General features: G+C 45.4%; 1 protein-coding gene across 1 annotated transcript; it reads left to right on the plus strand.

The window, feature by feature from the left end:
* The first annotated feature begins 22,256 nt into the window (after positions 1–22,256).
* LOC100284040 (elongation factor Tu) lies at positions 22,257–23,978 on the plus strand. The gene has a single exon (NM_001156938.2). It carries the CDS (start codon positions 22,356–22,358, stop codon positions 23,751–23,753), a length of 1,398 nt encoding a protein of 465 aa, NP_001150410.1. The 5' UTR covers positions 22,257–22,355; the 3' UTR covers positions 23,754–23,978.
* Positions 23,979–24,231: the final 253 nt, after the last annotated feature.

Raw genomic sequence — 24,231 nt, forward strand, 5'->3', positions numbered from 1 at the left:
GGAGCATCTTTGGGTTTCCTCTGAGACTCAACCTTGCGCTGGTGGAGCTCTTCGGATTTGGCATATTTTTCAAATAGCTGATATAATTCCTGGAGGTTCTTGGGCGGATCTCTGATGCAGTGGCTGTAAAGGACGTCGGCGCGAAGGCCACTGATGGCGTAGTGGATGGCGATCTGGTCATCGACTGAGGGCAGCTGTGACTTGAGTGTTAGAAACTTGCGGTAATACTCCCGCAGAGTCTCCTTTTCCAGCTGCTTGCAGAGTGAGAGTTCGGCCAAGGCGTCGGTGTCTGGGCGGTACCCTTGGAAGTTGAGCAGGAATTTGTCCCGGAGGCTTCTCCAGGAGTCAATGGACAGCGGGGGCAACCTGGTGAACCAGGTGAGAGCTGGGCCCTCGAGGGCGATGATGAAAGACTTGGCCATCGTGGTGTCGTCCCCTCCGGAAGATGCAACGGCGACCTGATAACTCATGATGTACTGTGTTGGGTTAGTGCCGCCGTTGTACTTGGGATAGGTCCCTGCCCGGAAGTTGGCAGGCCAGGGTGTCAATTGCAGGTGTGGCGCCAGGGGACTTCGCTCGTCGAGGTAGTTGACCTCTTGGAATGGCGCGGCGTGCGGGAAGGCGTGGTCGCGCTGGGGGAGGTGTAGGTCTTCCATTTGCGCGCGCTGTTGCAGGGGTGGCCCGTGCTGCAGGCCGAGGTGGCCTTCGCGTATGTCCTCGAGTTGTGGGCGCTGTTGCAGGGGTGGCCCGTGCTGCAGGCCGAGGTGGCCTTCGCGCTGCATCAACGCGATCTCCTGTTCGAGGTCCTGGGCCTTCTGCTCTTTGTCGCGTATCATTTGCCGCACCTTGGCTAGTGCAGACACACGTTGGCGCTTGGCCTCCAGTATCTCTTTTTGCCTCTGGAGATTGTGGTTCTTGATGCGCAGGGCGCGCAGGTGTAGCTGTTCTTCCGCTGAGACACCGAGGACTTCGCCGTCCTCGGTGAGGTCCGCGCCCTTCGGTGGGGCGAAGCCTGGGGGAGGTTGCGGTTGTCCTTCAGGGCCGCAGGTGCGGAGGGCATCGTCTTCAGTAGCCTCTTGGTGGGTGGATTGGGTGAGGGCGAGGGCGTTGCCCTTTTTTGCGGCCAGCAGTGCTGCCTTCGCAGCCTCGTCAGCCTTCGAGCTAGCTTTCTTGGGTGCCATCACGGGTGGTTTTCTTGTAGCACGAACGGTGGGCACCAAATGTTGGAACTTGCTCTCCGGTGCAAGGTGATCCAACGGGGGCGTGATGTGACGTAAACAGGGTTTTCGCACGAGATGGCAATAGCTCTGTTCATCTAGCCTCTCAAGGGCACTGTGCGGGGGTATTTATAGGTATCTGAGTGCCTAGCGTCCTGTGTTAAGGACGCATGTGCCCTCAGACACCTAGGTTATACCCAGAATATTCCCATAAAGCGGGGTTACAGACCGTAATTACAGGGATGCCTTTACAAATTAGGCCCATAATGCGCAGCGGCCACGCAGGGCCTGTTACAATGGGCCGGATCGCACGTGGGCCTCCATGCTGGACGAGGCCACAAGATGTGACGACCTCGTCACAGGTCTTCTTTCGATGATGTATGGGACGAAGGGTGAGCCTGCCCGTTGTCTTGTCTCCGTTGGTCCAGCGATTACGACGAAGGCATCGAGCGAAGGGTGGCGTCTTCGCCTTCACCCCAACAATTGGTCCATTGAGGAAGGCACTTTTCACGTCCATTTGATAAAGCTTGAAGCCATGGTAAGTAGCATAGGCAAGTAATATACGAATTGACTCAAGCCTAGCTACGGGTGCATAGGTTTCACCGAAATCCAAACCTTCGACTTGTGAATATCCCTTGGCCACAAGTCAGGCTTTGTTCCTTGTCACCACACCATGCTCATCTTGCTTGTTGTGGAATACCCACTTGGTTCCTACAACATTTTGATTAGGACGTGGAACTAGATGCCATACCTCATTCCTCGTGAAGTTGTTGAGTTCCTCTTGCATTGCCAACACCCAATCTGAATCCCTTAATGTGTCTTCCACCCTGTATGGCTCAATAGAAGACACAAAGGAGTAATGTTCACAAAAATGAGCGACACGAGATCGAGTGGTTACCCCCTTATGAATATCGCCGAGGATGGAGTTCACGGGGTGATCTCGTTGTATCGCTTGGTGGACTCTTAGGTGTGGCGGTCTTGGACCCTGATCATCTTCCTTGTCTTGATCAACTTCATCTCCCCCTTGATCGTTGTCCTCCTCTTGAGGTGGCTCTTCTTGATCTTCATTTTCATCATCTTGAGCTTGATCTTCATCTTGAGTTGGCGAAGATGCTTGCATGGAAGATGATGGTTGATCTTGTGCTTGTGTGTGCTCTTCAAATTCCTTAGGACACACATCCCCAATGGACATGTTCCTTAGTGCGATGCATGGAGCCTCTTCATCATCTAGCTCATCAAGATCAACTTGCTCTACTTGAGAGCCGTTAGTCTGATCAAACACAATGTCACAAGAAACTTCAACTAGTCCAGTGGACTTGTTAAAGACTCTATATGCCCTTGTGTTTGAGTCATAAACAAGTAAAAAGCCTTCTACAACCTTAGGAGCAAATTTAGATTTTCTACCTCTTTTAACAAGAATAAAACATTTGCTACCAAAGACTCTAAAATATGAAACATTAGGCTTTTTACCGGTTAGGAGTTCATATGATGTCTTCTTGAGGATTCGGTGAAGGTAGAGACGGTTGATGGCGTAACAAGCGGTGTTGATTGCTTCTGCCCAAAACCGGTCCGAAGTCTTGTACTCATCAAGCATGGTCCTCGCCATGTCAAGTAGAGTTCTATTCTTCCTCTCCACTACACCATTTTGTTGTGGTGTGTAGGGAGAAGAGAACTCATGCTTGATGCCCTCCTCCTTAAGGAAGCCTTCAATTTGATAGTTCTTGAACTCCGTTCCATTGTCGCTTCTGATCTTTTTGATCCTTAAGCCGAACTCATTTTGAGCCTGTCTCAAGAGTCCCTTTAAGGTCTCTTGGGTTTGAGATTTATCCTGCAAAAAGAACATCCAAGTCAAGCAAGAATAGTCATCCACAATTACAAGACAATACTTACTCCCGCCGATGCTTATGTAAGCTATCGGGCCGAATAAATCCATGTGGAGTAGCTCAAGCGGCCTGTCGGTCGTCATGATGTTCTTGTGTGGATGATGGGTACCAACTTGCATCCCTACTTGACATGCGCTACAAATCCTGTCTTTCTCAAAATGAACATTGGTTAGTCCCAAAATGTGTTCTCCCTTTAGAAGCTTGTGAAGATTCTTCACCCCAACGTGGGCTAGTCTGCGATGCCAGAGCCAACCCATATTAGTCTTAGCAATTAAGCAAGTATCGAGTTCAGCTCTATTAAAATCAACTAAGTATAGCTGACCCTCTAATACTCCCTTAAATGCTACTGAATCATCACTTCTTCTAAAGACAGTAACACCAATATCCGTAAAAAGACAGTTGTAACACATTTTGCATAATTGAGAAACTGAAAGCAAGTTATAATCTAAAGAATCTACAAGAAAAACATTGGAAATAGAGTGGTCAGGAGATATAGCAATTTTACCAAGTCCTTTGACCAAACCTTGATTTCCATCCCCGAATGTGATAGCTCTTTGGGGATCATCGTTTTTCTCATAGGAGGAGAACATCCTTTTCTCCCCTGTCATGTGGTTTGTGCACCCGCTATCAATGATCCAACTTGAGCCCCCAGATGCATAAACCTAAAAAACAAGTTTAGGCCTTGTTCTTAGGTACCCAAACGGTCTTGGGTCCTTTCACATTAGAAACAATCACCTTGGGTACCCAAACACAAGTCTTTGAGCCCTTGTGTTTGGCCCCAACATATTTGGCAACTACTTTGCCTGATTTGTTAGTTAAAACATATGAAGCATCAAAAGTATTAAATGAAACATTTGGCTCATTTGATGCACTAGGAGTTTTATTTTTAGTCAATTTATCATGGGTTGATTGCCTAGAGCTAGAAGCCTCATTTTTATACATAAAAGCATGATGTGAAACATTATGAGGTTTCCTAGCATGAATTCTCCTAATTTTGTGCTCGGGATAACCGGCAGGATATAAAATATAGCCCTCGTTATCCTGAGCCATGGGAGCCTTACCCTTAACAAAATTAGACAGACTTTTAGGGGCATTAAGCTTGACATTGTCTCCCTGTTGGAAGCCAATGCCATCCTTAATGCCAGTGCGTCTCCCATTATAGAGCATGCTTCTAGCAAATTTAAAATTTTCATTTTCTATCTCATGCTCATTAATTTTAGCACTAAGTTGAGCTATGTGATCATTTTGTTGTTTAATTAAAGCTAGGTGATCATGGATAGCATCAACATTAATGTATCTACATCTAGTACAAATAGTAACATGATCAACACTAGATGTAGAGGGTTTGCAAACATTTAATTCATTAATCTTAGCATGTAACATGGCATTTTCATTTCTAAGATTGGAAATAGAAACATTGCAAACATTTAAATCTTTAGCCTTAGACATTAATTTATCATTCTCAATCTTAAGGTTAGAAAGTGATTCATTCAACTTGTCAATCTTAGTAATCAAACTAGCATTATCATTTTTAAGGTTGACAAGAGAATCATCACAAACATTTAATTTCTCAACCTTAGTAATCAATTTGACATTTTCAATTCTAAGGTTAGAGATAGTGTCATGGCAAATGCTAAGCTCACTAGTTAATTTTTCACATTTTCTACTTCCTGAGCATAAGTATTTTTCACTTTAACATGCTTCTTATTTTCCTTAATAAGGAAGTCCTCTTGGCTATCAAAAAGTTCATCCTTCTCATGAATAGCACTAATTAATTCATTTAACTTTTCCTTTTGTTGCATGTTAAGGTTGGCAAAAAGTGTGAGCAAATCATCCTCGTCATCACTAAAGCTAGCCTCATCACTAGATGTTGCATATTTAGTAGAAGCTCTAGATTTTACCTTCTTCTTTTTGCCATCCTTTGCCGTGAGGCACTTGTGGCTGACGTTGGAGAAGAGGAGGCCTTTGGTGACGGCGATGTTGGCGGCATCCTCGTCGGAGGAGGAGTCGGTGGATCTCTCATCGGAGTCCCACTCCCGACAAACGTGGGCATCGCCGCCCTTCTTCTTGTAGTACCTCTTCTTCTCCTTCTTCTTTCCCCTCTTGTCATCGCCCCTATCACTATCACTTGATAATGGACATTTAGCAATAAAGTGACCGGGCTTACCACACTTGTAGCAAACCTTCTTGGAACGGAGTTTGTAGTCTCTCCCCTTCCTTTTCTTGAGGATTTGGTGAAAGCTTTTGATGATTAGCGCCATCTCCTCATTGTCGAGCTTGGAGGAGTCGATGGGGAGCCTACTTGACGTAGACTCTTCTTTCTTCTCCTCCGTCGCTTTGAATGCGACGGGTTGCACCTCGGGTGTGGAGGTGGCGCCTCGCTCGATGATTTGTTTGGAGCCTTTGATCATCAATTCAAAGCTCACAAACTTTCCTATAACCTACTCGGGAGACATTAGCTTGTATCTAGGATCACCACGAATTAATTGAACTTGTGTAGGATTAAGAAAAATGAGTGATCTTAGAATAACCTTGACCATTTCATGGTTATCCCATTTTGTGCTCCCGAGGTTGCGCACTTGGTTCACCAAGGTCTTGAGCCGGTTGTACATGGCTTGTGGCTCCTCCCCTTGGTTGAGCATGAATCGACCGAGCTCCCCCTCGATCGTTTCCCGCTTGGTGATCTTGGTCACCTCATCTCCTTCGTGTGCGGTCTTGAGTACGTCCCAAATCTCTTTGGCACTCTTCAACCCTTGCACCTTATTATACTCCTCTCGACTTAGAGAGGCGAGGAGTATAGTGGTGGCTTGGGAGTTGAAGTGCCGGATTTGGTTGACCTCCTCCGAATCGTAGTCCTTGTCCCCTACCTTCGGTTCCTGCGCTCCATACTCAATAATATCCCATATGCTTTTGTGGAGTGAGGTTAGGTGATGCCTCATTTTATCACTCCACATAGAATAATCTTCACCGTCAAAAACTGGTGGTTTGCCTAAGGGAACGGAAAGTAATGGAGTGCGTTTTGAAATGCGAGGATAGCAGAGGGGCATCTTACTATACTTCTTGCGCTCATGGCGCTTAGAAGTGGTGGATGTCGATTCAGAGCCGGAGGTGGAGGGTGACGAAGAGTCGGTCTCGTAGTAGACCACTTTCTTCATCATCTTCTTCTTGTCACCTCTCCGTTGTGACTTGATGGAGGAAGAAGATTCCTCCTTCTGCTTGTGGTCGGACTCCCTCGAGTGGGTTCTCCCCGAGCTTGCGGACTTGTCGTCGCCGGTCCCAATCTCCCTCTTGGCGTGATCTCCCGACATCACTTCTAGTGGTTAGACTCTAATGAAGCACCAGGCTCTTATACCAATTGCAAGTCGCCTAGAGGGGGTGAATAGGCAAATCTGAAATTTACAAACTTTAAGCACAATCTACAAGCCGGGGTAAGTGAAAGTCGCCTAGAGGGGGTGAATACGCAAATCTGAAATTTATAAACTTAAGCACACACTACAAGCCGGGTTAGCGTTAGAATTAAATGTGAGTCCGAAAGAGAGGGCGAAAACAAATCACAAGCGAATAAGAGCGGATGACACGATGATTTGTTTTACCGAGGTTCGGTTCTTGCAAACCTACTCCCCGTTGAGGTGGTCACAAAGACCGAGTCTCTTTCAACCCTTTCCCTCTCTCAAATGGTCACTTAGACCGAGTGAGCCTTTCTCTTCAATCAAATGGGACACTAAGTCCACTACAAGGACCACCACAACTTGGTGTCTCTTGTTTTGATTACAAGTGAGTTGAACACAAGAAAGAATGAAGAAGAAAAGCAATCCAAGCGCAAGAGCTCAATTGAACACAAATGTCTCTCTCTCTAGTCACTAATTTCTTTGGAGTGATTCCGGACTTGGGAGAGGATTTGATCTCTTTGGTTGTGTCTTTGAATGAAGTCTATAGCTCTTGTATGATGTTTGATGGCTGAAAACTTGGATGCAATGAATGGTGGGTGGTTGGGGGTATTTATAGCCCCAACCACCAAAGTAACCGTTGGTGAGGGCTTCTGTCGCATGGCGCACCGGACAGTCCGGTGTGCCACCGGACACTGTCCGGTGCGCAAGCCACGTCACCCGACCGTTAGGGTTCGACCGTTGGAGCTTCTGACTTCTGGGCCACCGGACAGTCCGGTGGTGCACCGGACAGTCACTATTCACTGTCCGGTGCGCCTTCTGGCGCTGCTCTGACTTCTGCACGCGCAGGCGCGCACTGTTCACTTTTACTGTACCGTTGCAGATGACCGTTGGCGCTGTGAAGTCGTTACTCTGCTGGCACACCGGACAGTCCGGTGCTACACCGGACAGTCCGGTGAATTATAGCGAAGCGGCTCCCAGAATTCCCGAAGGTGGCAAGTTCGGAGTCGGGTTCCCTAGTGCACCGGACAGTCCGGTGCGCCAGACCAGGGCACACTTCGGTAGTCTTTTGCTCTTTTTATTTGAACCCTTTCTTGGTCTTTTTATTGGTTTGTTGTGAACCTTTGGCACCTGTAGAACTCACAATCTAGAGCAAACTAGTTAGTCCAATTATTTGTGTTGGGCAATTCAACCACCAAAATTCATATAGGAAAAGGTGTAAGCCTATTTCCCTTTCAATCTCCCCATTTTTGGTGATTGATGCCAACACAAACCAAAGCAAATATATAAGTGCAGAATTGAACTAGTTTGCATAATATAAGTGCAAAGGTTGCTTGGAATGAAACCAATAATTATTTCTATTAGATATGCATGGATGACTTTCTTCTTATTTAAAATTTTGGACCACGCTTGCACCACTTGTTTTGTTTTGCAAAGTTTTGGAAATTCTTTTCAAAGTCTTTTTGCAAACAGTCAAAGGTATATGAATAAGATTTTGAGAAGCATTTTCAAGATTTGAAATTTTCTCCTCCTATTTCAAATGCTTTTCCTTTGACTAAACAAAACTCCCCCTTAATGAAATCCTCCTCTTAGTGTTCAAGAGGGTTTTAGATATTAATTTTGAAAAGGGTATGCCAATTTTAAATTATATCAAAAATAAGATACTAATTGAAAAAATCTTTTCCTAACCCAAATTTGAAAGACTACATTTTTGAAATCGGTGGTGGTGCGGTCCTTTTGCTTTGGGCTAATACTTTCTCCCCCTTTGGCATGAATCGCCAAAAACGGATACTTGTGAGTGAAATATAAGCCCTTTTTCAAACTTTCTCCCCCTTGGTAAATAATATAGGAGTGAAGATTATACCAAATTGGAGAGCGTTGCGGAGCGACGGCGAAGGATGAGTAATTCGATGGAGTGGAGTGGAAGCCTTGTCTTCGCCGAGGACTCCATTTCCCTTTCAATCTATGGCTTGAGCATAATATTCACTTGAAAACACATTAGTCATAGCACATGAAAGAGATATGATCAAAGGTATAGAGATGAGCTATGTGTGCAAAATATCAACCAAAATTCCTAGAATCAAGAATATTTAGCTCATGCCTAAGTTTGGTAAATGTTTTCTCATCTAGTGACTTGGTAAAGATATTGGCTAATTGTTCTTTGGTGTTAATATAAGCAATCTCGATATCTCCCCGTTGTTGGTGATCCCTCAAAAAGTGATATCGAATGGCTATGTGTTTAGTGCGGCTGTGCTCAACGGGATTATCCGCCAGGCGGATTGCACTCTCATTATCACATAGAAGAGGAACTTTGGTTAATTTGTAACCATAGTCCCGAAGGGTTTGCCTCATCCAAAGCAATTGCGCGCAACAATGGCCTGCGGCAATATACTCGGCTTCGGCGGTAGAAAGAGCGACAGAATTTTGCTTCTTTGAAGCCCAAGACACCAGAGATCTTCCCAAGAACTGGCAAGTCCCTGATGTGCTCTTTCTATCAATCTTACACCCTGCCCAATCAGCATCGGAATAACCAATTAAATCAAAAGTGGATCCCCTGGGGTACCAAAGACCAAACTTAGGAGTATAAACTAAATATCTCAAGATTCGTTTCACGGCCCTAAGGTGAACTTCCTTAGGATCGGCTTGGAATCTTGCACACATGCATACAGAAAGCATAATATCCGGTCGAGATGCACATAAATAGAGTAAAGAACCTATCATCGACCGGTATACCTTTTGATCTACGGATTTACCTCCCGTGTCGAGGTCGAGATGCCCATTGGTTCCCATGGTTGTCTTGATGAGCTTGGCATCCTTCATCCCAAACTTGGTGAGTACGTCTTGAATGTACTTCGTTTGGCTAATGAAGGTGCATTCTTGGAGATGTTTCACTTGAAATCCTAAGAAATACTTCAACTCCCCCATCATTGACATCTCGAATTTTTGAATCATGATTCTACTAAATTCTTCGCAAGTAGATTTGTTAGTAGACCCAAATATGATATCATCAACATAAATTTGGCATACAAACAAATCTTTTGCAATAGTTTTAGTGAATAGAGTAGGATCGGCTTTTCCAACTTTGAAGTCATTGGCGATAAGAAAATCTCTTAGGCATTCATACCATGCTCTTGGGGCTTGCTTGAGCCCATAAAGCGCCTTAGAGAGTTTATAAACATGGTTAGGGTACTCACTATTTTCAAAGCCGCGAGGTTGCTCAACATAGACCTCCTCCTTGATTGGTCCATTGAGGAAGGGACTTTTCACGTCCATTTGATAAAGCTTAAATCCATGGTAAGTAGCATAGGCAAGTAATATGGGAATTGACTCAAGCCTAGCTACGGGTGCATAGGTTTCACCGAAATCCAAACCTTCGACTTGGGAATATCCCTTGGCCACAAGTCAGGCTTTATTCCTTGTCACCACACCATGCTCATCTTGCTTGTTGCGGAAGACCCACTTGGTTCCTACAACATTTTGATTAGGACGTGGAACTAAATGCCATACCTCATTCCTTGTGAAGTTGTTGAGCTCCTCTTGCATTGCTAGCACCCAATCCGAATCTTGAAGTGCTTCCTCTACCCTGTGTGGCTCAATAGAGGAAACGAAAGAGTAATGTTCACAAAAATGAGCAACACGAGATCGAGTGGTTACCCCCTTATGAATATCGTCGAGGATGGTGTTCACGGGGTGATCTCGTTGGATTGCTTGGTGGACTCTTGGGTGAGGCGGTCTTGGACCGTTGTCGTCTTCCTTGTCTTGATCATTAGCATCTCCCCCTTGATTAATGTCCTCCTCTTTAGGTGGCTCCTCTTGATCTTCATTTTCATCATCTTGAGCTTGATCCTTATCTTGAGTTGGTGGAGATGCTTGCATGGAGGAAGATGGTTGATCTTGTGTATGTGGAGGCTCTTCGGATTCCTTATGACACACATCCCCAATGGACATGTTCCTTAGCGCGACGCACGGAGCCTCTTCATCATCTAGCTCATCAAGATCAACTTGCTCTACTTGAGAACCGTTAGTCTCATCAAACACAATGTCACAAGAAACTTCAACTAGTCCAGTGGACTTGTTAAAGACTCTATATGCTCTTGTGTTTGAATCATATCCTAGTAAAAAGCCTTCTATAGCCTTAGGAGCAAATTTAGATTTTCTACCTCTTTTAACAAGAATAAAGCATTTGCTACCAAAGACTCTAAAATATGAAACATTTGGCTTTTTACCGGATAGGAGTTCATACGATGTTTTCTTGAGGATTCGGTGAAGGTAGAGACGGTTGATGGCGTAGCAAGCGGTGTTGATTGCTTCCGCCCAAAACCGATCCGAAGTCTTGTACTCATCAAGCATGGTCCTTGCCATGTCAAGTAGAGTTCTATTCTTCCTCTCCACTACACCATTTTGTTGTGGCGTGTAGGGAGAAGAGAATTCATGCTTGATGCCCTCGTCCTCAAGAAAGCCTTCTATTTGTGAGTTCATGAACTCCGTCCCGTTGTCGCTTCTAATCTTTTTGATCCTTAAGCCGAACTCATTTTGAGCCCGTCTCAAGAATCCCTTTAAGGTCTCTTGGGTTTGAGATTTATCCTGCAAAAAAAACACCCAAGTGAAGCGAGAATAATCATCCACAATAACTAGACAATACTTACTCCCGCCGATGCTTATGTAAGCTATCGGGCCGAATAGATCCATGTGGAGTAGCTCAAGCGGCCTGTCAGTCGTCATGATGTTCTTGTGTGGATGATGAACATCAACTTGCTTCCCTGCTTGACATGCTCTACAAACCCTGTCTTTCTCAAAATGAACATTGGTTAGTCCCAAAATGTGCTCTCCCTTTAGAAGCTTATGAAGATTCTTCATCCCAACATGGGCTAGTCGGCGATGCCAGAGCCAACCCATGTTAGTCTTAGCAATTAAGCAAGTGTCGAGTTCAGCTCTATTAAAATCAACTAAGTATAGCTGACCCTCTAACACTCCCTTAAATGTTATTGAATCATCACTTCTTCTAAAGACAGTAACACCTATATCCGTAAAAATACAGTTGTAACCCATTTTGCATAATTGAGAAACAGAAAGCAAATTGTAATATAAAGAATCTACAAGAAAAACATTGGAAATATAGTGGTCAGGTGATATTGCAATTTTACCAAGTCCTTTGACTAAACCTTGATTTCCATCGCCGAATGTGATAGCTCGTTGGGGATCTTGGTTTTTCTCATAGGAGGAGAACATCCTTTTCTCCCCTGTCATGTGGTTTGTGCACCCGCTATCAATGATCCAACTTGAGCCCCTAGATGCATAAACCTACAAAACAAATTTAGGCCTTGTTCTTAGGTACCAAAACGGTCTTGGGTCCTTTGACATTAGAAACAAGCAGCTTGGGTACCCAAACGCAAGTCTTTGACCCCTTGTGTTTGCCCCAACATATTTGGCAACTATTTTGCCTGATTTATTAGTTAGCACATAAGAAGCATCAAAAGTCTTAAATGAAATGTTAGGTTCATTTGATGCAATAGGAGTTTTCTTCTTAGGCAATTTAGCATGAGTGGATTGCCTAGAACTAGATGCCTCACTCTTATACATAAAAGCATGATGAGAGCCAGAGTGAGACTTCCTAGAGTGAATTCTCCTAATTTTGTGCTCGGGATAACCGGCAGGGTATAAAATGTAACTCTCGTTATCCTGAGGCATGGGAGCTTTGCCCTTAACAAATTAGACAAACTTTTAGGAGGGGCATTAAGCTTGACATTGTCTCCCTGTTGGAAGCCAATGCCATCCTTAAAGGCAGGGCGTCTCCCACTATAGAGCATACTACGAGCAAAGTTAAATTTTTTCATTTTCTAACTCATGCTCGGCAATTTTAGCATCTAATTTTGCTATATGATCATTTTTTTGTTTAATCATAGCAATGTGATCATGAATAGCATCAATGTTAACATCTCTACATCTAGTGCAATAGTAACATGCTCAACGGTAGATGTAGAGGGTTTGCAAGAATTTAGTTCAACAATCTTAGCGTGTAAAATGTCATTCTCATCTCTAAGATTGGAAATAGAAACATTGCAAACATCTAATTCCTTAGCCTTAGCAATTAATTTATCATTCTCATTTCTAAGGTTAGCAAGAGAGGCATTCAATTTTTCAATCTTGGCAATTGAACTAGCATTATCATATCTAAGATTGGCAATTGAATCATCACAAATATTTGACTTCTCAACCTTAGCAATCAAATTAGTATTCTCAATTCTAAGGTTGGAAATAGTGTCATGGCAAGTGCTTAGCTCACTAGTTAAATTTTCACATTTTTCTATCTCTAGAGCATAAGCATTTTTAACTTTAACATGTTTTTTGTTTTCTTTAATTAAGAAGTCCTCTTGGCTATCCAAGAGTTCATCCTTTTCATGAATAGCACTAATCAATTCATTGAATTTTTCTTTTTGTTGCATGTTTAAGTTGGCAAAAAGGGTGAGCAAATCATCCTCATCATCACTAGAGCTAGCCTCATCACTAGAAGTTGCATATTTAGTGGAAGCTCTAAATTTTACCTTCTTCTTTTTGTCGTCCTTTGCCATGAGGCACTTGTGGCCGACGTTGGGGAAGAGGATGCTTTTGGTGACGACGATGTTGGTGGCGTCCTCGTCGGAGGAGGAGTCGGTGGAGCTCTCATCGGAGTCCCACTCCCGGCAAACATGGGCATCGCCGCCCTTCTTCTTGTAGTACCTCTTCTTTTCTCTCCTCTTTCCCTTCTTTTCGTTATCCCTGTCACTATCACTAGACAAAGGGCATTTAGCGATAAAATGACCGGGCTTACCACACTTGTAGCAAACCTTCTTGGAACGGGACTTGTAATCTTTTCCCTTCCTTTGCTTGAGGATTTGGCGAAAGCTCTTGATGATAAGCGCCATTTCCTCGTTGTCGAGCTTGGAGGCGTCGATGGGAAGTCTACTTGATGTAGACTCTTTCTTCTTCTCCTCCGTCGCCTTGAATGCGACCGGTTGCACCTCGGGTGTGGAGGGGGCGCCTTGCTCGATGATTTTCTTGGAGCCTTTGATCATCAATTCAAAGCTCACAAATTTTCCTATCACTTCCTCGGGAGACATTAGTTTATATCTTGGATCACCATGAATTAATTGAACTTGAGTAGGGTTAAGAAATACGAGTGATCTAAGAATAACCTTGACCATCTCATGGTCATCCCATTTTGTGCTCCCGAGGTTGCGCACTTGGTTCACCAAGGTCTTTAGCCGGTTGTACATGGCTTGTGGGTCCTCTCCTTGGTTGAGCATAAATCGACCGAGCTCCCCCTCGATTGTCTCCTGCTTGGTGATCTTGGTCACCTCATCTCCTTCGTGCGCGGTCTTGAGTACGTCCCAAATCTCTTTTGCGCTCTTCAACCCTTGCACCTTATTATACTCCTCTCGACTTAGAGAGGTGAGGAGTATAGTAGTTGCTTGAGAGTTGAAGTGCTCGATTTGGGCCACCTCGTCCTCATCATAATCTTCATCCCCTACGGATGGTACCTGTACTCCAAACTCAACAACATCCCATATGCTTTTGTGGAGTGAGGTTAGGTGATATCTCATCATATCACTCCACCTAGAATAATCTTCACCGTCAAATGTTGGTGGTTTGCCTAATGGGACCGAAAGTAATGGAATATGTCTAGGAATGCGAGGATAGCGTAGGGGGATCTTACTATACTTCTTGCGCTCTTGGCGCTTAGAAGTGACGGACGCGGCGTCAGATCCCGATGTAGATGGCGATGAAGAGTCGGTCTCGTAGTAGACCACTTTCTTCATTTTCTTCTTCTTTTCGCCATCATAGTGCATCCTAATGCGCGAGGGGGATCCTTCCTTCTTTTTGTTGCCGGACTCCTTTGATGGAGCCTTCCCGTGGCTTGTAGCCTTGGCGGGGCTTGTAGGCTTGTTCCCGCCGATCACCATCTCCTTCTTGGCGTGATCTCCCGACATCACTTCGAGCGGTTAGGATCTAATGAAGCACCGGGCTCCGATACCAATTGAAAGTTGCCTAAGGGGGATGAATAGGCAAATCTGAAATTTATAAACTTAAGCACACACTACAAGCCGGGTTAGCGTTAGAATTAAATGTGAGTCCAAAAGTGAGGGCAAAAACAAATCACAAGTGAATAAGAGCGGATCACACGATGATTTGTTTTACCGAGGTTCGGTTCTTACAAACCTACTCCTCGTTGAGGTGGTCACAAAGACCGGGTCTCTTTCAACCCTTTCCCTCTCTCAAACAGTCACTTAGACCGAGTGAGCCTTTCTCTTCAATCAAATGGGATACTAAGTCCACTACAAGGACCACCACAACTTGGTATCTCTTGTTTTGATTACAAGTGAGTTGAACACAAGAAAGAATGAAGAAGAAAAGCAATCCAAGCGCAAGAGCTCAATTGAAAACAAATGTCTCTCTCTCTAGTCACTAATTTCTTTGGAGTGATTCCGGACTTGGGAGAGGATTTGATCTCTTTGATTGTGTCTTTGAATGAAGTCTATAGCTCTTGTATGAGGTTTGATGGCTGAAAACTTGGATGCAATGAATGGTGGGTGGTTGGGGGTATTTATAGCCCCAACCACCAAAGTAACCGTTGGTGAGGGCTTCTGTCGCATGGCGCACCGGACAGTCCGGTGCGCCAGCCACGTCACCCGACCGTTAGGGTTCGACCGTTGGAGCTTCTGACTTTTGGGCCACCGGACAGTCCGGTGGTGCACTGGACAGTCACTATTCACTGTCTGGTGCGCCTTCTGGCGCTGCTCTGACTTCTGCGCGCGCAGGCGCGCACTGTTCACTTTTACTGTACCGTTGAAGACGACCGTTGGCGCTGTGGAGCCGTTACTCCGCTGGCACAACAGACAGTTCGGTGAATTATAGCGGAGCGGCTCCCAGAATTCTCGAAGGTGGCAAGTTCGGAGTCGGGTTCCCTGGTGCACCGGACACTGTCCGGTGGCACACCGGATAGTCCGGTGCGCCAGACCAGGGCACACTTTGGTAGTCTTTTGCTCTTTTTATTTGAACCCTTTCTTGGTTTTTTTATTGGTTTGTTGTGAACCTTTGGCACCTCTAGAACTCATAATCTAGAGCAAACTAGTTAGTCCAATTATTTGTGTTGGGCAATTCAACCACCAAAATTCATATAGGAAAAGGTGTAAGCCTATTTCCCTTTCAGTTAGCGTTAGAAATAAAGTAAAGTCTGAAAGAGAGGGCGAAAACAAATCACAAGCAAATAAGGCGGATGACACGGTGATTTGTTTTACCGAGGTTCGGTTCTTGCAAACCTACTCCTCGTTGAGGTGGTCACAAAGACCGGGTCTCTTTCAACCCTTTCTCTCTCTCAAATGGTCACCTAGACCGAGTGAGCTTTTCTCCTTAATCAACGGGTCACTTAGACCCCTTACAAGGACCACCACAACTTGGTGTCTCTTGCTTGGTTACACGTTGCTTGAGAATAAGAATGGAGGAAGAAGAAAAGCAATCCAAGCGACAAGAACTCAAATGAACACAAATGTCTCTCTCTCACAAGCCACTAAGTCTTTGGAATGAGTTTGGGACTTGGAGAGGATTTGATATTTTGTTTTGTGTCTTGGAGTGAAGTATAGAGCTCTTGTATTGAATGCAATGGCTGAAAACTTGGATCCTTGAAGTGTGGTGGTTGGGGGTATTTATAGCCCCAACCACCAAAATGGTCGTTGGGGAGGCTATCTGTCGATGGGCGCATCAGACAGTCCAGTGCGCCACCGGACAGTCCGGTGCGCCACCGGATGGAGCTCTGTCAGACTAGGGCACCAGATAGGTACTGTTCACTGTTCAGTGCGCCGTCTGGCGCCTGCTCTGACTCTACGCGCACTGTCCGCGCACTGTAGCGCTTTTACAGGTTTCCGTTGGAGTCGACCGTTGCGCTGTAGTCGTTGCTCCGCTGGCACACCGGGCAGTCCGGTGCCACACCGGACAGTCCGGTGAATTATAGCGGAGTGGCTTTTCCAGAAACCCGAAGCTGAGTAGTTCAGAGTTGATCTCCCTGGTGCACTGGACAGTCCGGTGCGCCAGACCAGGGCAGCCATCGGTTGGTTTTGCTCTTTTCTTTTTGAACCCTATCTTGGACTTTTTATTGGTTTGTGTTGAACCTTTGGCACCTGTAGAACTTATAATCTAGAACAAACTAGTTAGTCCAATTATTTGTGTTGGGCAATTCAACCACCAAAATCATTTAGGAAAAGGTTTGACCCTATTTCCCTTTCAATCTTGATGAACTAAATGATGAAGAGGCTCCGTGCATTGCGCTAAGGAACATGTCCATTGGAGATGTGTGTCCTAAGGAATCCAAAGAGCCTCCACAAGCTTAAGATCAACCATCATCTTCCATACAAGCATCTCCACCAACTCAAGACGAGGATCAGGCTCAAGATGATGAAGATGAAGATCAAGAGGATGAGCCACCTCAAGAGGAGGACATGGATCAAGGGGGAGATGAAGATGATCAAGACAAGGAAGATGATCAAGAAATAAGGGATCAAAGACCGTCACACCCAAGAGTCCACCAAGCAATTCAACAAGATCACCCCGTCAACTCCATTATTGGTTACATTCGCAAGGGGGTAACCACTAGATCTCGAGTTGCTCATTTCTGTGAACATTACTCTTTTGTTTCCTCTATTGAGCCATACATGATAGAGGATACACTAAGAGATCCGGATTTGGTGGTGGCAATGCAAGAGGAGCTCAACAACTTCACAAGGAATGAGGTATGGCAATTAGTTCCACGTCCTAATCAAAATGTTGTAGGTACCAAATGGGTGTTCCGCAACAAGCAAGATGAGAATGGTGTGGTGACAAGGAACAAAGCCGACTTGTGGCAAAGGGATATTCACAAGTCAAAGGTCTGGATTTTGATGAAACCTATGCACCCGTAGCTAGGCTTGAGTCAATTAGTATATTAATTGCTTATGCTACTTACCATGACTTCAAGCTCTATCAAATGGACGTGAAAAGTGCCTTCCTCAATGGACCTATCAAGGAAGAGGTCTATGTTGAGCAACCTCCCGACTTTGAAGATAGTGAGTACCCTAACCATGTGTATAAGCTCTCAAATGCGCTTTATGGGCTCAAGCAAACCCCAAGAGCATGGTATGAATGTCTGCGAGATTTTCTTATCACTAATGGCTTCAAAGTCGGTAAAGCCGATCCGACTCTCTTTACTAAAATTGTTGCAAAGGACTTGTTTATATGCCAAATTTATGTTGATGATATTATATTTGGGTCTACTAACAAGTCAACTTGTGAAGAGTTTAGTAGGATCATGATACAGAAATTTGAGATGTCTATGATGGGGGAGTTAAAGTATTTCCTTGGATTTAAATCAAGCAACTCCTAGAGGGCACATTCATCAGCCAAACAAAGTACATTCAAGATATACTTAAGAAGTTTGTAATGGAGAATGGCAAACCCATCAAGACACCCATGGGAACTAATGGGCATCTCGACCTCGACACGGGAGGTAAGTCCGTGGATCAAAAGGTATATCGGTCGATGATAGGATCTTTACTCTATTTATGTGCATCTTGACCGGATATTATGCTTTCCGTATACATGTGTGCAAGGTTCCAGGCAAATCCTAAGGAAGTTCACCTTAGGGCCGTGAAAAGAATCATGAGATATCTAGTTTACACTTCTAAGTTTGGGCTTTGGTACCCCAAGGGATCTACTTTTGATTTAATTGGGAACTCTGATGCCGATTATGCCGGATGTAAAATTGATAGAAAGAGCACATCGGGGACTTGTCAATTTTTGGGAAGATCCATGGTGCCATGGGCTGCAAAGAAACAAAACTTCGTACTCTTTCCACCGCCAAAGCCGAGTATATTACCGCAGGTCATTGTTGTGCACAATTACTTCGGATGAGGCAAACCCTTAGGGACTTTGGCTACAAATTGAGCAAAGTCCCTCTACTATGTGATAATGAGAGTGCAATCCGCATGGCAGATAATCCCGTTGAACACAGCCGCACTAAGCACATAGACATCCGGTATCACTTTCTGAGAGATCACCAACAAAAGGGGATATCGAAATTGCTTATGTGAGCACCCACAACCAATTAGCCGATATCTTTACCAAACCGCTAGATGAGAAAACTTTTAGCAAACTGAGGAATGAGCTAAATATACTTGATTCTCGGAACTTTGATTGAAACATTGCACACATCACTCATTTATATACCTTTGATCATGTCTCTTTCATTTGGTACAAATGCATATTTCTTATTTTTCTTGTGCCAAGACTAAGACTAATGTGTTTTCAAGTATATTTCTATCCTTAGTCTTAGATTGAAAGGGAAACGGAGTATTCAGCAAAGACATGGCTTCCAGTCCAACTCTGACGGTATCATTTACCCTTTGTCGTTACTCCTTCAAACTCTCAATGGTATAACCCTTCACTCATATTTATTTTTACCAATGGGGAGAAAATATTAGGAGAATTGTTAAGGGCTCTCAAGTTCTCCGTTTTTGGCGATTAATGCCAAAGGGGGAGAAAGTATTAAGCCCAAAGTAAAAGGACCGCACCACCATTTCAAAATTTCAATTGGTATTCGAGTTAATTTTCAATTGGTATCTTATTTAGTTTCAAAATATCAAATTAGTATGAAAAATTTTAATAGGTATAACTTCAATTGGTATCTGTTTCAAAAAGAGAAAATCATTTCAAAAATCCTCTTGAAAGCTAAGGGGAGAATTATTTCAGGGGGAGCTTTTATTTAGTCAAAGGAAAAGCATTTCAAACAAGGGGAGGAATTTCAAATCTTAAAATACTTCTTGCAATCATATTCCTATACCTTTGACTATTTGCAAAAGATTTTGAAAAGCTTTTTCTCAAAAGATTTGCAAAAACAATATGAGTGGTGAAAATATGCTCCAAAATGTTAAAAATATCAAATCAAACTTATATGCTTAGAAATGCTTTCATTTAAAATAACTTATGCACATCTGTCAAAATGCAAACTAGTTACACTTTGTATTTGCTTTGGTTTGTGTTGGCATCAATCACCAAAAATGGGGAGATTGAAAGTGAAATAACCTCAACATTTCCTATAATCGTTTTTGGTGTTTGACGACCATCACAAACCTTGTGGACTAATTAGTTTGCCTAGTCAATCATTTCTCAGGTGCATAAGTTCATCTACAACTATTCTAAATCGACTGTCCGGAATACCGTAGATTATTCTGGATAGGAGAAGCTTTTTGGAAAAACACCTAAGCGCGGACCATCTGGGCCCTTGCGGCGGACCGTCCGCGACATCAGGGTGACCCTCGGACAGGATCACTGCAAAAACGCAAGTCAACACTACAGACCATCTGATGGAGAAGTGAGCATCGTCCGAGACCAAGCGTGGACCGTCCGGCCTCAGGCGCGGACCGTCCGGTCGGTGAAAAATAAGAAAACCCCGAAGGTGACGGGTTCAGTAAAATGTATTTTTAGCGTCCTCGCGGACCGTCCGGGGTGCACGACCGGACCGTCCGTGACTGCTTTATCTGACATCTGACAACGCATTAAATGCTCTATAACCGTTGATATAGCCGTTACTGCTGACCGTTGCGATTTCAGCCGTTGATGTGCAGGGGCAGACCGTCCGGACCAGAGGCGCGGACCGTCCGCGGTCGGTAGAAAAGGAGCAACGGCTAGAAAGTGGTTGGAGGCTATAAATACAACCCCAACCACCTCCAGTCACTTCACCCAAGCACTCCACTCATACGCATTCAATACAAGAGCTAGCAATCCATCCCAAGACACAATCAAAGCTTCCAATCTCTCAAAGTTCCACAACTGAGACAAGTGATCATTAGTGATTAGTGACTTAAGAGAGAGTAATTCGTGTTTCATTTGTTGCTCTTGTTGCTTGGTTTCTTTAATCGTGCTTTCTTCATCTCTCTCTAAAGTCTCTAAGTGTTTTTGTAAAGCTTGCGAGAGACACCTAATTGTGTGGTGATCCTTACAGGGTCTTAGTGACCCGTGAGATTAAGAAGAAGCACTCAACCGGTTTGAGTGACCGATTGAGAGAGGGAAATGGTTGAAATAGACCTAGCCTTTGTGGCCTCCTCAACGGGGACTAAGTTCTTTGGAACTGAACCTCGGTAAAACAAATCACCGTGTCCACTCGTCAATCCTCACTTGATTTGTTTTTCCTCTCTAAAAATTCCCTTGCTCATATTGATTTGAGTTTGCCCCCAAAGGTCATCAGCATTGATTGAGCAACTCTAAGCAAGGAGAACTATCATTTAATTATAATGCTAACCCCGACCTTAGTGCAAGTTTAAGTTTATAAATTTCAGGTTTTGCCTATTACCCCCCTCTAGGCGACTTTCAGAAGCAATCGTACGGGGCCGCATGCGCCGCTGTGTACGACAAGCTCCGGTGCAGCCGCCGCTTGGACACGATCCAGAGCGGTTGTACCTCACTGTCCATCGCCAAGTAGGGGGACCTTGTGGTCGTCGCCAACGTCGGCGACTCTCGGGTTGTTCTGAGCACTACATCCGACGATGATGCCATCACACCGTCCAGCTCATCGTCCACCTAAAGCCCAATCTGTCACGTAAGTCGCTACTGACCGGTCATGAATTCTTGTGCGCTGGAATGACGGCCGTTGCTGACGTTGTGAGTGTTCTCGAACATGATGTATGTAGAGGAGTAGCGCATCCGGTGGTGCAACGACTAGGTGCACTACCTCGATGAGCCCGGGGTGCATTTCGTCTGGCAGTCCAGCCAAGAGTTATTGGTACTCGTCATGTCTCGCGCGTTCGACGACTACTATATCAAGCACTGTGGCATCATCTCGGCGTCGGAGGTGACGCAGAGGAGGACCGACAACAATGACCAGCTCATCATCCTTGCCACCGTCGGGGTAGCTTTTGTGACAACCTGCCTTTAATTCTTTTTGCAAATACACATATTTGCCTTTTTTAAGCAAACACGTATAATGGTGCGTGCTTGATGACTGATGATGTACGAGAGAACTTCTTCCGGTAGTTGTGGGACGTATTGTTCAATGATGAGATCGTGACATATATCGAAGTCTGCGTGATACTGATGGTTGCAATGTAGTGGTGAAATTGCTAGATTAAAATAACAAAATTTATGTATGGTTAGGATCACAAATGAATTATGAAACCTTTTCTAATAACAGTATAACACATATTTTATATATAAGTTATCGTAGTATTATATGTTCTCGTTACAACGTACGGGCACTCACTTAGTGAATAAATAAGAATGAAATATAGAGGAAACTGGAAAGATATAGAGAAGAGAAGTAGGGTTGAATATAGTCTCGTGTAAAACAGATCCTCTGTCTCACTCTCAATCTCATTCCTTATTTCAAACTTCTATCTCCGAACACCGCGTACTCTATTTTTCACTCTATCAGGTAGAGGCTAGGACTCGTCTCCGACCTACCGTTGTGCTCAGCAATGGCGTTTTCCATCTGGGGCGAACGTTCCAGAATCTAAAGGCCGTTTCAGTTTACGTGGCTCCATGTGACACGGTAGACGGAGCAGTTGGCGCGGTGCAAACCGAAGGCAAGGCTGGCGTTCACCGCGGCGACGGCACCGACGAGGCGCATCCTGGGCCTCACCCCAATTTTTTCTGGCCCAAACGTACCCATTTTTTTTCACGTATCCGACACGGGCCCGAGGCGCCCACCCATCGAGCGGCTGGCGATTGCGCCCGCCGGCTTATCCCCCGCCCTCTCCTCTCGCTGCGCTTCCCTTCTAGATAAGCAGCGCAAACCCCTACTCTCTCGCCTCTCCCTATCCATCCCCAAATAATCCCCACCTCCCGCTCATCCTCCGCCTCCGCCGCCCGCCATGGCCTCCCTCACCTCGGCCTCCACCTCACTCCTCTTCCCGCAGGCCTCCTCATCCAGGAGCCGCGTCCGGCTCTCCACCTCCCTGGGCTTCTCCGCGCAGCCGGCGCGGCTGCGGAGCCGGGCGGCGGCAGGAGGGCAGCGGCGCGGGAGCCTGCTGGTGGTGCGCGCGGCGAGGGGAAAGTTCGAGCGCACCAAGCCGCACGTAAACATCGGCACCATCGGTCACGTCGACCACGGCAAGACCACCCTCACCGCCGCGCTCACCATGGTGCTCGCCTCCGTCGGCGGCAGCGCGCCCAAGAAGTACGACGAGATCGATGCCGCCCCCGAGGAGCGTGCCCGCGGTATCACCATCAACACCGCCACCGTCGAGTACGAGACCGAGACCCGCCACTACGCGCACGTCGACTGCCCCGGCCACGCCGACTATGTCAAGAACATGATCACCGGCGCTGCGCAGATGGACGGCGCCATCCTCGTCGTCTCTGGCGCCGACGGTCCCATGCCGCAGACCAAAGAGCACATTCTCCTCGCCAAGCAGGTCGGCGTTCCCAAGATCGTTGTCTTCCTCAACAAGAAGGACATGGTCGACGACGAGGAGCTGCTCGAGCTCGTCGAGCTGGAAGTCCGCGAGCTGCTCAGCAACTATGAGTACGACGGCGACGAGGTGCCAATCGTCGCTGGCTCCGCCCTCAAGGCGCTCGAGGCCCTCATGGGCAACCCTACCCTGAAGCGCGGCGACGATGAGTGGGTGGACTGCATCTTCAAGCTGGTTGATTCTGTGGATTCCTACATTCCAGTGCCACAGCGGCAGACCGACCTCCCGTTCTTACTCGCTGTTGAAGATGTCTTCTCCATCACCGGTCGTGGTACAGTTGCCACTGGCCGTATCGAGCGTGGCACCGTCAAGATTGGTGACACAGTCGATATCGTTGGAATCCGGGACACCCGGAACTGCACCGTGACTGGCGTTGAGATGTTCCAGAAGACCATGGACGATGCCATGGCTGGAGACAATGTCGGACTGCTGCTCCGTGGTATGCAGAAGGATGACATTGAGAGAGGCATGGTGCTGGCAAAGCCCGGCTCTATCACACCGCACACCAAGTTTGAGGCTGTTGTGTATGTGCTTAAGAAGGAAGAGGGTGGCCGGCACTCACCTTTCTTCCCTGGTTACCGCCCGCAGTTCTACATGAGGACAACCGATGTGACAGGGAATGTGACTGTGATTATGAATGACAAAGATGAGGAGGCGAAGATGTGCATGCCTGGTGACCGTATCAAGATGGTTGTTCAGCTCATCCAGCCTGTTGCTTGTGAGCAGGGTATGAGGTTTGCTATCCGTGAGGGTGGTAAGACTGTTGGTGCTGGTGTCATCAACAAAATCATTGAGTAAACTGGATATATCACATCCACCACGAGAATTTTCCTTGTTTACTCAAAGCGAAATGCTCTGTAGTTGTTATTATGTGTTGAGTTTTAGGGGTTGTTCATGTGAAATTGTAGTATGACACTCTTTCGCCAAGTGAATTTGCATAATTTATGACATTCACGACAAAGATACACTTATCTGGTTGCAACTGATTTGGCTAAGAGGTACCATCTACTGTTACATGTCCAATTGTTTCTTGGTTCTGTTACCCTATAATAGTGTTGATACGCTTAAAATGAAGCTTGATGATGCCACAGACACATGAATGTAGTCTATCTGCACCTTTTAGACTTTAGAGTATATAAGCAGCACTATAACATATACAATCTTGCTTGCTGGACTTTCTTAGCAAACCTATCTTGATTCATTTATATTGCTTTTGTGATACGAATCAATTTGTTGCAAATTAGTTACTATGCAAGCAGCCATCATGTCTTTTCTT

Source organism: Zea mays, chromosome 5, assembly GCF_902167145.1.
Source record: "Zea mays cultivar B73 chromosome 5, Zm-B73-REFERENCE-NAM-5.0, whole genome shotgun sequence".
Classification (NCBI taxonomy): domain Eukaryota; kingdom Viridiplantae; phylum Streptophyta; class Magnoliopsida; order Poales; family Poaceae; genus Zea; species Zea mays.

Coding starts and splice junctions, on each gene's coding strand:
- LOC100284040 (NM_001156938.2), top strand. CDS start 22,356: ATGGCCTCCCTCACCTCGGCCTCCACCTCACTCCTCTTCCCGCAGGCC.